The sequence below is a fragment of the Motacilla alba genome, chromosome 4 (assembly GCF_015832195.1).
Source record: "Motacilla alba alba isolate MOTALB_02 chromosome 4, Motacilla_alba_V1.0_pri, whole genome shotgun sequence".
Taxonomy (NCBI): domain Eukaryota; kingdom Metazoa; phylum Chordata; class Aves; order Passeriformes; family Motacillidae; genus Motacilla; species Motacilla alba.
The window spans coordinates 25728328-25742587 of NC_052019.1; the positions used below are offsets into that span (position 1 = coordinate 25728328).

General features: G+C 35.3%; 1 protein-coding gene across 15 annotated transcripts in view; it reads right to left on the bottom strand.

Annotated features, from left to right (window-relative positions):
• FRYL (FRY like transcription coactivator) overlaps window positions 1-14260 on the bottom strand; it is a 162814-nt gene that overhangs the window by 55239 nt on the left and 93315 nt on the right. For all 15 annotated transcript variants that reach the window (XM_038134170.1, XM_038134167.1, XM_038134168.1 and 12 more), the window contains 15 exons: window positions 14013-14116; window positions 13278-13386; window positions 12199-12285; window positions 11394-11565; window positions 10590-10722; window positions 10230-10337; window positions 8830-9067; window positions 8027-8212; window positions 7851-7937; window positions 6823-7091; window positions 6210-6405; window positions 5153-5277; window positions 2892-2949; window positions 1433-1524; window positions 167-339 (listed from right to left, as the gene is read on the bottom strand). In XM_038134170.1, the coding sequence (XP_037990098.1) occupies window positions 167-339; window positions 1433-1524; window positions 2892-2949; window positions 5153-5277; window positions 6210-6405; window positions 6823-7091; window positions 7851-7937; window positions 8027-8212; window positions 8830-9067; window positions 10230-10337; window positions 10590-10722; window positions 11394-11565; window positions 12199-12285; window positions 13278-13386; window positions 14013-14116 (2137 nt within the window). The remainder of the gene's footprint in view (window positions 1-166; window positions 340-1432; window positions 1525-2891; window positions 2950-5152; window positions 5278-6209; window positions 6406-6822; window positions 7092-7850; window positions 7938-8026; window positions 8213-8829; window positions 9068-10229; window positions 10338-10589; window positions 10723-11393; window positions 11566-12198; window positions 12286-13277; window positions 13387-14012; window positions 14117-14260) is intronic.

Here is a 14260-nt window from a genome sequence, read left to right on the forward strand (position 1 = left end):
TGCTAAAGTTATACTCAAAACTGATGTTACAAATTATTTTAATAAAAGTATTCTGAAAGTTCAGATAAGAAGTGCCTTTTGTTTAGTTTCTGGCTGGTTGGTTTTGGTTTTTTTAAATATACTGCATATTAAATAATCAGTAATCAGAAGTTACATTTTTACATACCTGGAACATTTTGTATGATATTTGCCACTAAGGCACTAAAATGGCATCGGATATCTTTCAATGTGTCAGAATCCTTTTCATTTTCTGCTTCTAGGAGTTGTCTTGTTAGATCAACATACTCAAGTAAAGTGTTGTTGAGGGAATGTGTTTCATTATCAAGGCCACCACTTGCACTGAACAAATAAAATAAATTTAGAAAATCAAAGATCACGGTAATTACACACAACATTTGAAAAACATCATTAATGTTTTTTATCTTTAAAAAACTCTACACCCTCATCACTGCAAATACTTAATTCAAAGTAAGTTATTCATTCAGCTTCTACTTCAGCAATACAGTAAAAAATTCCATTGAAAGCAAACTAAGAATCAAATCTAATTATCTGAAGTCACTTATCCTTCCACAGAACTAGTCTTATACTGGGGACAAGTGTTAAAAATATTAATTAAAATCTCCAAACACAAAGTTCCTTCCCCTCCCCTAGCGAGAATGTTAAAATATAAGGGAAATAATAGTTTTAATAGTTGGACTGTAAAATATCAGCATGCCAACAGACATTTCAGCAATGCTTCTGAGGCAACATTCTGAAATACGTTTGAAGATTGAGAATTTCAAGCATATATTGTTAAGGCTGACAAATACATGTCTAAGTAGCATTGTCAAACAGAGTGGGAGGAGGGGGCCAACCATCTCCTAGCTTACTTGCTCTTACACAATTCCACATGGATAGGAAAAAATTTGCCAGGGAATTGTGTAAAACATATGCCAAAACTTCTTGTTTTAAAGTGCCCTTACACAAGTAGGGTAAACTGGGGAAAAAAATCTCAATAACCAAGTTAACATTCTCCATCCTTCAGAAGTCCAACATTAATGAGCAGTAGCCTTCTCTGCATAGGATGTGCTGACTAGCACCAGCACTCCAAGTAAGGCTTGGATAATTCAAGTTCTTGAATTATCACAGAATAGTTACGATTTGCACAAGTGTTGCAATGGTTGAGCACACACAAACAAAAGGGACCATGATGTACTGCCTGTTCAAAGTATGGGGAATAGTAACATTTTAAATAGAACTCAGTGACAAAGAACATGAGAGCAAGAGAGATTAGAAATTCTGAGCAAAACTCTGAGTTTTATAAAGCCATGTCTATTTATTTAATGGTATGTTGAAATTCACTGATGAATTCTGCATGCTCATTATACTGAGTCATAAGTTTGTCAGTGACAATTCACGAACACCAACAACTTCTCGTGCGTGCTGCCCCTACCTGTGACTAATGACACCAGCATCTGCCAACAGTTCAAATATTCGTACTAGCTGTACTCGTAAAATATCTCGACGCCTGCGCCGTTTCATGTTCTGTCCATCAGAGGAAACACAAAATTACATGAAGCAGAGGAAAAACTAAGTAGAAAACAAGAGTAGAATATAAAAGCATTATTGTATCTGTACTACAAATGGCATCTGTTATCAGAGGTGCCAGTCTTTCAAGGTAAGTTACCAAAATTGCTAACAAGTTTAATAAATCAGACAGTGACATTTTCCCTGTTGCAGCTCTGAGATATACCAGGTTTGCTCTTACATGTATTATCCAGTCTCTTGTCACTAAGTGCAATATATAAACCAATGAAGTGCAAAAGGCAGTCTTTCCACATATTTTGAGGGAGGTGATTCTGTCTCTCTGCTCCACTCTTGTAAGACCCCTCCTGAAGTACTGCCTTCTGGGGTCCACAAGCACAGGAAGGACATGGGAATATTGGAGTGGGTCCAGAGGAGGGCTGCAAAAATGATCAGAGGGCTGGAGCAGCTCTCTTCTGAAGAGAAACTGCGAGAGCTAGGGCTGTTCAGCCTGGAGAAGGGTCCATGGAGATCTCATTGTGACCTTTCAGTGCTTAAAAGGGGCATGAAGAAATGATGGGGACAAACATTTTAGCAGGGCCTGTTGTGATACAACAAGGTGCAATGGTTCTAAACTAAAAATGGGTACATTTAGACCAGATATAAAAGAGACAATTTTTATGATGAGGGTGTGAAACTCTGGAACAGGTTGCCCAGAGAGGTGAGAGATGCCCCATCAGCAGAAACATTCAAGGTCAGGTTGACAGGGCTTTGAGAAACCTGATGCAGCGGAAGATCTTCCCGCTCATTTCAGAGTGGGTGGACTAGGTGACCTTTAAAGGTCCCTTACAACCCAAAATATTCTATGATTCTGCAATTTGTATGCAAGCCTGACACAACACACAACAGTACAGTAACATTTTGAAACAGAAATGCTGTTCCTTCCATCATTTTCATTAGAGCAGTCAGGTGAGTTTACAAACTTTTCCACTTAAAACCACCACCACCACCACACCTCAACAAAGTTGGTGGACAGTAAAACTCAATTCTGTGTCATAGGTACCACTAATTGTGGGAATGTCACTGATGATATAACAAAGTAACAATTGTGTAAAACTATGATTAGGTTAAAGAAACTAAAAGAATGTGGAAAAGATTACAGTATTATTTCATAATTTGAAACAAAATCTCTTGATACAGGAATAACAGAGAGCTCAAACATGAAGCTCTTCTAACACTTCACAATATTTTTAAAAAGCAGTATTTCACCTTTTTATCTGTTATATTGACTGTTTTTACATGCACAAATTAAAGAAAATAGCTAACACTTCCTCTTTGTGAAAAGACAGTTAAAACTGTACTGAGTATAATGGAAATTATTTAATTACCTCTGGCCTTCTTTCAAGTGCTTCCTTAATTATAGGATGTAATTCTTCTATTAGTTCCCTGAATTAAAATAATTAAAAGGATAAAAACAAACATTAAATTAACATCTCAACTGAAAGATGTTGCTCAGGAACTAGTGTTACAACAGAAGTTAAAACACCCTCAGGTTTTCCTTCTTTACCTGTAGCTATTAAAAGCAAAGTTTCCTAGAAAGATATTTTCCTAATTTAAAGCAGATTATTAAATTAATGTCCAAACAATTATCCCTAAATTTGTGTTCTCCAAGTATTATGGCTTATTTCTATCACAGATAATTTTCATTGATTTTCATATTAAGAGTTTAACAAAGCCATATGGTACAAACGGGTATCAGTGGGGGAAAAAAAGATGCTGGCAGCTTATCATACAATGCCCTTTCAGCTCTAATGATGCATTTAGTTGTTAATATTGTTTCTTTAAGTCCAGTAACAATATACTGAGAGAAGTTAGACCAGTCTCTTTGAAAACTGAAACAGGTTTTGACAGTGTGCCTACATTCCCCATTTGTTCTGAAGCTCCACAGTGTTTATTAATATTCGGTTCCTTCTGCCAAACTGAGACTCTCATATGACTTTAAAAAGGAGGCAGGGAAAGGAGATCAGTAGTATGGAAGTAGGCAGACAAAATACTAAGCTAAAAATATATTTGGTTTGCTTTCACATTTGTTAACATAGTAACTATTGCCTCCAGATTTGCTGGAGTGGACACATTCTTCTATTTCCTGTGGGGCTGCAACTGAGATATATCAAAAGCATAAACCACTTCAAGTTTTCATGGTAAATGACTGACTCCTCTGATACCTCATGCAAAGTAATTCCTTCAGAGAATGGGTCCAAGTGATCAGAATGCTGCACAAATGTTTGTGGTGTACTCATTTACAAGAAAGTTAAGTATGTTTAGATATTGTTATGTATTTTCTTTCAAACACAGAAAATAATTTGGAAGAACCTTTTTTGTGCTAAAATATAGTAAAGGGTCAGCTATGGAGATCAATGGAGATCAAGAGATACCTAGAAGAATTCATAGGATCAGTTAACACAAAACAAAAATACTATTCTAATAAATTTATGTGGATTGCATTATATATATATAATCTACAATGAAAAAAGTTCCTGACCAAACATAGCAAGTGAGGAGGAACAGCGCCTAAAACCACAAAAGCTAAACACCAAATCAGTGCAGAGCAGCATTGGTGAGGGGCAGGCTACAGCTAGCATCCGGTGGGAGTACATGCACTGGACAGAGAAAAAAGCTGGTCATAGAAAAAAAAAACCACATTCTGAAATTATAAAACTGATGAGGATCAGATCTTTTTTTTTTTTTTTTTTTTTAACTTGGTGGATGAGTTGTTTCTAATTCAGAAATCAAGGATTTCTGGTAAAATTATCTCTGAAAGCATTTTCTAGATTTTACAGCTGTTAAGCAGCTCTTTAGGATCATGGCACAAAGTCTTGCTTTACTCCTGGTAGCAAATAAAGTAAAATATTATTAAAAAATTGTAAGATTATCAAGGGATATAAACCAGAATATGACAACTGAGAACCTGGCATTAATATCAATATTGACTTTTCATCTGTGATAATATGGGATACAAGTGACTGGAGAGAAGCATCATCTTATTAAAAACCAACGGTATTAGCAATTCCTGGTTCCTCCTGCAGAAGCAGAGTTGGTTGCTATGCATGGTACAACTTCATAATTTTCATAATAACTCTCATAATCTCAACTTTATAACCCATAATCTCTCTCAGCAGCAGAGATTGGCTGCTGTCAGAGAACATCTGACGGCCTTCCCAGGAGGTTTTCTTGCCCTCAGATGTTCTCTCTCTTCATTCATCCTCATAAAGAGCAATTGGCAATACCAATAAGGAGAGTTTATCAACTCCTACAAACTTGATTGTAATTAACATTTCAAATGTTATTAGTTCACACAATCTGTTCTTTCAGATAAGGGCAGCTTTAAATACCAATAAGCTGTTTATTCTTTCTACTAACTTCTTTTTCTTTATGCAGGCATGACCTCCACATAGAATTCTTACAATCTCTAATCATCTCTATCATGCCTCTAAATGCTAGAAAAGACAATGAGAATCAGTTGTCACAGCTTTCTAAAAATTCTTAAAAGGGGGGAAAAAAAAGGAAAAGAAAAAAGAAAGAAAAAATTAGCTCCAATACCCCAGCTTTGTAACCAATTAGAATAGAACAGATGAAACACAACAGTTACCTAAAAGCTCCTGGGTTGGTCCTGCCAAGTCCCAGGACAAGAGATTCTGTAATTTCCATGCTCTCAGAGCGCATCATTGGAACTATGTGCTTAAACAGGGAGGAAGGGGATGGAATGCCAATAATCTAAGAAGAAAACCAGAACAGAACACAATGAAGTAGCTACCACAAGGTGGTGACATGAAAACATCTGCTGTAATTTCACAGTCTATTCACACTTGACCAGTAACTCAAAATTATAAAAGTGAAATTTATCTTTGACATGGAAAAGATTTCCTGAAATAGTAAAGTAGTATTAACTATTTCTTGCATTACTGAATTTTCCTAGTCACACAACATCATATACAGATACTCTGCATGTTAATGTATCTGCCCTCCTTGGGGAAGAAGCAGATTTCTGGTGTCCAACTCCTTAGACTCCTGAGTTGTTCTCAAAGAGAACAAAGCTTTCAGTCTATAGTTTATCAGACTTCAGGGAAGTATCTTGGTAACAAACAAGTGAAACAGGCTGCTTCTGTCAAAAATCTGCGGCACAGTCCATGAATTATCTTTGTCTACTGTATCTTTTACAGGAAGCCAAAAAGGAGATGAACAAAAAGAAGCAAAGAAGAGGTAAAAAAAACCATAATCTGCAGATGATATGAAGACAGAGAAGTATCTTGAATTGGGAAAATACAACAAGATACATCATGCCTGAATAGGTCCCTGTTTCAGTTATTGAAGTGAGAGGCTATTTGCTCAGAACTACAAAATTCTAATGACATCAAAACCACCTCTTCAACAGCAAACAAAGCATTTCTTTATTACTGCAAGATAAGGTTTGAGATTAGGAAAATGTTTTCATTATGCAACTGGATTTGCTTTAAAAACATACCACAGATTGGGAAAAGCAAACTAAAACAGTATTCTAAACAAATGAAAAAACAAAAAGGTATCCTAAAAATATTTTCAGACAAATTATACCAGTTTCTAATCATGACAGTTATTATAGAACACCTCTGGAGTTTGTATTTTCAATAAGATGTAGACTTATTTACAGAAAGTAAAGAAGAACCTACTCTTGAATCAATGCTATAACCACTGTCTGGGGTAGACGCCAGCGTCTCAGGAGGGGAACATCTCACAGAGCCTGTGGAAGTGGAGGAGTTTGAAGAAGATGCTGCACTGCAGCAAAGAATCAGGTAGTTTCTCCAGAGCCCAATATAGGAGTCACTGCTTGTAGTAGTATTTACTTTCTTTGCATTGATAGGGCTGCTATTAAAAAAGAAAGAGAAGAGCTCAGTAGAGTAAATGAAGCTTACCACATTTTACTTTGGTTTTCTACTGAATTTATTTTTTCAATTATGCATATGCTATGACTTCCCAAACTGTTAACACAGTAAACTCTGAATAAGTGATTCAGAGCAGACTTGTACATCAATAATGCATGCTTTTATATTCAAATCTGCTGAACTACAATATGGCCAAAGGCACTAATTGATGTTAGCTGCAGATGATATTTTATGCAGATAAATCTGCTTTAATTTTTTGTTATACAGAGCTGAATTAAATCCACAGACAATATCAAGAATTTATGTTACCTCAATGAAACAATAATGACAGTACAATGATGATAAATCTTGAAACAATACTCAATATAATATACTGTATTTACTTTAGAAATAAACTTACTTGATATCCACTTGTGGAGACAGCAGCTGAAGTCTTGTATAAGCAAATGTCCAAGCATAGCTTACAGCTGTTGGGCAGTGTTTTGGAAGATTTTCCTGCTTCATGAAACTTGAGAGGCTTATAATCCATGGATCTTGGCCTTGAGTCACATGTGCAAATATCCAAATATGTGAGGGACTGACCACATCAAGCTGGTGGCTGATTGGGGAGGAATTCCAGTCAGCCAGAGTTTGTAAATCTATTGAACTGGGACAGTACAGTAAAGTAGTCTGTGTGCATAGAAAAGACAATGAGGAAATATTTAATATCCATGTATTTTAAGCAACAATATTTTTTGTTATATATCTAATAAAGTATCAGTGTCAAAAGCACACCTGTAACAGAGAAAAAAAGTAATTTATGGGGCTTTTTACAGAAGATCTTAATGTGAACTGCAATAGAAACATGTTGTTTGTGAACAAGATGGTATTAGGAAATAGCAAATCCTAGAAAAAGACTCTTTCATGCAGAAAGATTTAATTCTTCCAAGAGATTTGTACTCTAAAAGCCTTACTGGATTCCAATTTGTTTCCTAATCCTAAAATCAGAAGTTTCCTTGATACTTAGGAGTTTATGATAAATACATAAGTATGGAATTCACCTGTTATTCACTGACTGTTATTACAGCATTCATCATGGATAAAGGGCACATTGACTGTTATGACACAATATTACTGCAGAAAAAAGCAGTGCCCTTTGCTTTTAAGAAATTGCAGTCTGTGAGCAAGATGAGAAAAAACGGATAAAGACACAGCTCTCAGCGTTTATGTGGTGGTGATAACAGCACACTATCAGTCAGAAAGTTTACAATGGTGGAGTCAACCTCACAACATTCCTCAGATTTTTGCCTTTTTGTTTGTGGTGATAAATTGCTGTTAAAATCAGCATGAACATAGTGACATTATCATTTGAAATACATACGATTTATTTGGGATAGCTTTACAGAATTACCTCATCTTACAAGCAACTTCACATAAAAATGGTCCTACCTGGTCAGCCCCAGTGAGATGTATGAAACTCTCCAGGATAGTAGCACTTAGTCTGTCCATTACATCTATAGCCAACTCATCATCACTCTACAAAAGACAAAGCATATCAGGCTCAAAGAATGTCAAAATAAAAGCAGTTTCACCAGGCAGCCTAAGAATGGGTCATCAACTCTTACCTTTGAAATTTCTAGGAGTGTGAACAAGGCCCTTATTTCTCTGAGAACGCTGACAGCTAATCGCCTGGTGGCAGGCCTTGTGCTGCAAAGGATGACCAAAGCAAAGCCTTCCACCACGTGGAATACACTGGAATAAAGCGTCCTCTCCAGGGGAAGGGTATGGGCAGCCCCATTGGATACACCACGCTAAGAAAAACAACACAGAAGTTAAGCAAATAAAGAAAAAATAAACATAACTAAGATACAGTTCCATTATTGGCAATGGCAGATTTAATCATAAAATATTCAGATTTTTGGCTACTGGTCAAATTTTGCATTATGAGAATGACATAATATTAGTCACTTCATTTTTTATTACCTCTCTGGATTTTGTCCAAACAAATGCCACAAGAACATCTTTATTTCACTTTCTCACAAGATGATGCAATAAGAGCAAAATTTCAAAAACATCAAGCAATACTCTTTTGTAAACAATGATATTAAATTATTTGGACCCTTTCTACTGGCTAGTAAAAAATGGTGGGTTTAGTTCTACTGTTTAATAACTCCTACTTTCCAGTTACACATGATGACCTACAAAGTAATCAAAATGTGGTCATGAATTAGTGTAATATTTAATAATTTGGAACTAATTTTATTTTGATAAAAAATGTTAATTTAAAATGAGAGATTTAGAAGTCTTCAAGCGCTGTAAGAAATTTACCTGAATTTTTATTACTTAACAAAACCAGTAAAGCCCACTACTAAGTTTGTACGTAGATTCCAAGTATGTTTTAACATCAAAGGACCTTATATAGATATACCTGAGCATCTTGGGTTTTATTGTGCATTTGGGCTGCTTGTTTCCACTGATTTATGAGCTGCACTAACATTTTAACTGCATTGTCAAGAAGCGTTGGGTGGATGTCAGTCACTTCACGCACAATAAAATAAACAAATCCTGAAAGAACATCTTCCCGCCAATCTGGAAAATCAAGCATTAATGCTTGGAGTGTATTGAAAGCCAAGGCACGAAGTTCTTCATCCATATGAATTGTCAGCCTGTTTAGAAAAAATATTGGTATCATCACCCTAGATAAGCATACTCTTAACCAGCCTTTATCATTCAAAGTTTGCTGTTTACTCTTCCTTCTTTACTGTACAATGTAGAACAGTTCCACAGAGATTCATTTTCTGCACTGAATGAAACTGAAACTGGCTAGTAACAGAAGGCACTTCTACTAGAGCAAATAAACTGTGTTCAAGAGAGACCATCAAGTGTTTAACAAAGGTGCATCTTTCCATGCATCTGAGCTCAGCAGAGCAGCACCCTGTGATGTATAGGCTATTTTCTTCAAATTAAAATTGAAAACAACACATTTGTTTTGCAGTTAAAGGACATTTACTTTGGATATGAGAAAAAATTCACCAAAAAATCCTTTGCACATAAACCTAAAAATCTGTCTAAGCCTGCTATGGTAGAAGACACCTATTCCAGTATTATAATATTACTTAATAATTTCATGTCTTTACACTTATTTTAAACATTGAAGAAAGAGTTTTAGAAAAATCTTATTTTCTTAAGTTATTAATAACTTTTTGTATTCGTAACTCAACCCATTATATGAAAATGTATTTATAATTTCAAAGCTATAAGCTGTCCAGTATTTCTGTGCCAGACTATACTCACATTAGAAATTTTTTAAAATCTTCTCAACTATTTATCAGTACTGATAAGGTACATTCATCTTAAACTGACATAAGAGATGGAAGAATATGGGTAGTGCTGGATCACAGAAAAATGGGGGGAAAAAAAGCAGGATTAGTAGAGAAAAAAAATCAAGTTTCCCCCAGGTGCCTGTCTCAAATTTTGGTAATGTCAAACAAGAATGACTTTTTGAAAATTTATAGTATTTGCAACAGAAAAAAAAAGGAAAAAAAGTACAGCGGTAACAAAATGTTAAGTTCAAAAAAACAAAGCAACGGAAATAAATTCCTTCTTCTCAAAATACTCTCTCTAAAAATAAGTGCAATGTCTGCAGGATAAATTAACCTCCTGCTACTACAGCCAGTAAAACCTGACCAACTGCAGAAGGCTGGCAGGAGCAGCGTGGACAGAGTCTGCATGCAGCGACTCACACTGCATAGTGAGGGCACTGACAATTGTGCACACACAGCATTTCAAAAAGAACATCCACTAAGAGTAGAATCCCTTTTCTCTTACCTTGCAAGCAATTCAATGAGGTCAGTCCTACTCATGCCATCTGGAATCAGTCTTGGGATAGCAGCAATGCAAGTTCTGAACAAATCTATCTTAGGTTTTCTCTCACCCCTACAAATGCAGTTTATAGCCAACAAAGAGACAGGAAAATCTACTTCAGTACACTGGAAATGTATTTTCAATTTCATGCCACAGCTATGGAGGTAACAAACATTTTTATCAATAATTAATGAAACTAACATTCACTTAACAGTCCAGTAAAAAACCCACAACTGTAACACTTTAATGATGGCATCTGCAACATTAGAGAATAAAAATAATGTGACACTATTGTGACTGAAAATGCAGCAATTCAGTACATACGTAATCATGTCTTCTGGCTCTTTATTGGACATCTGCACACTAGTCATGCACATGGGCCTTCCAACTTCTTTGTCCAAATGCCTAAGAATGCTATCCAGTGCTTTTCTGACTTGAGGATAGTATATGGACATTCCTGAAAAGTCAAAGAGTTCCATCACCTTTTTTCATATTTTTATTAAAATATCTGCCACTTATTCAGCTTAGGACAAATTTCTGATTGCACAGATTACATGAAATACATACTTTAAGCGTCAAAACAAATGCATGTATATATGAGAAATATATATCTATAAATATAAGACATTATACAAAAGTGGAAGTTTCCTGCAGGAAAAACAAAACCAATGAAGTAACCATTAGCTGCTTCTTCATTTTCTCAATTCCAAGCTTTTTAGTTCTAGTTTAAATTTGACATGTTGAAACAGTCCTTTGAAGATGACTACCTCATTCACAGAAGATCAACAAGGCACAGGGATCAAGATTGTCTTACTCCACTCAGCTGTGAGATATTTGGGACATTTTAGAGTGACATCAAGGGAAAAAAAACTTGTCATGTTATTTACCACACTCACTGCACTCAGGCTTCTTTGTGCTTATTTTGCAATAAGTGCAAAACAATTTAAGAAAAGACATGGCACACCAGAGGATGAATATTGTCTAGCAGCCCTCTCTAAGAATCACAGTAATTCTTGCTAACAATTAAAATAAATACATAAATAAAGTTACACTAATGTACTGCTTGAGAATAATTGGGAATATATACATACATATTGAAATGCCTACTTACAAAAAAATACAACATACCTATAACTTTTGCTTCCTCATCTGTCAGTGTTTTATTAAGAAAAATTTTCTTCACACGTAGAGTATTTCCTGATGGAAGAACAACTCCTGTTGTTGGCATTGGTGGTTCACCATCTTTTTGCTGCAAGCTATCTGCTATAACAAGGAAGACTCTGAGGCCAATATTCATCCTCTTCAAGAACAAAAAGGGGACAAAAAAAAGAAAGAGAAAACAGAAAAAATTACTATACTGAAGTAACACAGAGACAAAATACAAACTGTGTTTTTCCTCTCTTTTAAACAGACAGCAGGACAGACCTTATTTAAATGTTACATATTAAGGTAATGGAAGTAACAAAGAACAGAGCTTAAGTTTTCTGTGCTGCTCCACACTCTGATTCAAGTGAACTGACTTGGCCCAGGCTAAGATACAGAATATTCTGTAGTACTGAGCACTCAAGGACTTGATATGAACCTCTAGAGCAACACACTGAAGACAGACACAGCTAAACATCCCATCTGTTAGACTGGGTCTTGAAGAGCTAGGTATGTCCTGAAAAAATGCTTTACAGTTACACTGTACCAAAAAACCAAAACCTTCTGAAATTGTTGTTGAAACTAGTCTTAACTGTAGAACTGCTTGCTCACCTAAAATCAAACAGCAACAGTGCACAACAACAATTACTTCTTTAGTGTTAGCAGAACACCCTTTCAGATACTCATTAATCAGCTTTCATCCTGGTGCAAACAAAGTTAACCGCTTCCCCCCAAAAAAAATCCCCCAATGCCTTGTTCTTATGGCATGCAAGTAATGAGCTTTTATTACCTCTGGATTAATAGTGAAGGTTTTAGGTGATTTTCCAACACTAAGAAGATCAAATATTATTTCTTTCATTGCAAAATCCAAACGTTCCTACAAAGGAAAATAGTATTTGTATGATCATCTCTTTCCATTAATATGCATAATTTCTTGGCTTTGCACAGCTATTTGGTATCATGTCTTAAAAGTTATTAAATAAAAGTTTATAAAATATTTCTTTTTTTCCTCCTTTTGATTTTTTTTTAATCTAGTACAATTCAACACAGCTCATCCTCTGATATGGTTGAACCATTTCTCGTGAAAAAATTCCCAGACAATTCATCATCAGATCAAACACACTTCGACAAATAATATGAGCTGTTATAGAAAAAAAATTGGGATAAAGAGAAGACCTAAGGTATAAAAAATACTACAATATAAATACAAAAAAATATAAACAGTGATGAGTTGTGTATCCTACCTCATCCCTGTATGACCAAAAGCAAACAGTTTTGGAAGCTGAAAAATAGACAAGCTATTTCTAAGACAGGAGAAGATGTCTCTAATCTATAAGGTTAAAGATTAATGAGAGCTCGTCTTGTGAGATTGTATCTTGCATTTTGATATTAGGACAAGAGAAGCACCTAAAATAATACAAATCATATTGTAATGCTGACTATATACTACTGCATTCATTGCATACTATTTCTGTCTATTGAGGCCAATCTCCAGGCTAAACATAAGTAGGTATTACTGTTCTAATTCGTTGTCTCTTATAAAAACATCATAATGGATATAGTAATTATATTACAAACATATATAAATATATATATATACACACACACAGCCCCCAACAGTGCAATACAAATGTAAATACTGATCATCATAATGTTCCTACATAACAGTTTGTAAAGTTTAAAAAACCAGTTTTGCCACCACTAGAAAGAGAACGAATTCTTCCATTTGTTACACATATTTGGAGAAATTCTACTCAAGATATGAGACCACTAATTCAGTACAAACATTTCAAAAACGAATCTTAAACTTACATTTCTTCCAAATAATGTTCATCTTACTATTCTAGCTCTACCTAGATGTATTCTTACCTGAGCAATGAACTGAATAATCTTCACAAATATATTCAGAGGTGTGTCTCGTGGGACCACGCTGCGCGATCCTTTTGGGAAAAGTGCTGATACAATGCTCATGAGACGGCTACAAGAATTTAGAAACAAAAAGAAATAAAAAGATCTTTTAAAAACAGCTCCTTATAACAGCACAGATGTTACAGTTCAAATCTGGAAGTGTGTGTGTGTGTGGAGCTACTATGAAATAATATGGAAGCCTATACAGGTAGGACCACATACAGGAAGCCCAGCACCAGCTGTCACAGGCAATAGGATCATGGCTTCCTGTATGAACTGAAAAATATCCTGTTTTAAACCAGTTACTAATAGTCAGGAGGAGGGGCAAAATCTGAATGACTATTCCAAATTCTCATTATACACCATTATAAAGAAAACCTTTTTCTTTTCAGTCCATACTCAGTGATGGACACTTCATACCCAATTTGTCCTGTCACCATTAGTGCCTTTTGACTTTAATAAATTTCCTGCTCACGTCTCTGCCTCCTTCTATCCCCGCAAAGACAATTCTAGACTCTATCCCTTCTTTCCATCGAAGTACTCAAGGGCTTTTTGTTTTCTCTATTAAGACAAAATATTTACTGCTTACTTGACCAAACCATCTCTGAGATGGCTTCAAGCTCTCTTCTGATATCACTAGGTTGGAATAAAATCTCCATCACCAGTAGTTTAAAATACTTTGCATAATGAACTTACCTTTGAGTTACAGTGTTGCTTTCACATTTAATTCTAATAACATAAACCCACAATAACCTATACAAAGATTCCAGTGCAACTCGGGACATTTTGGGATCTTTATTCTGTAAAATAAATTTAGAAATACAGTTATTGTTGCCTGTGAGACACTGCCAAAATTCTATTATAATGTTTATTTACTTTTCAAAATATTTTTTAACAATGAAAGCAGATGGATTTAATACTGACTACAAGTTTTTGATTTTTTT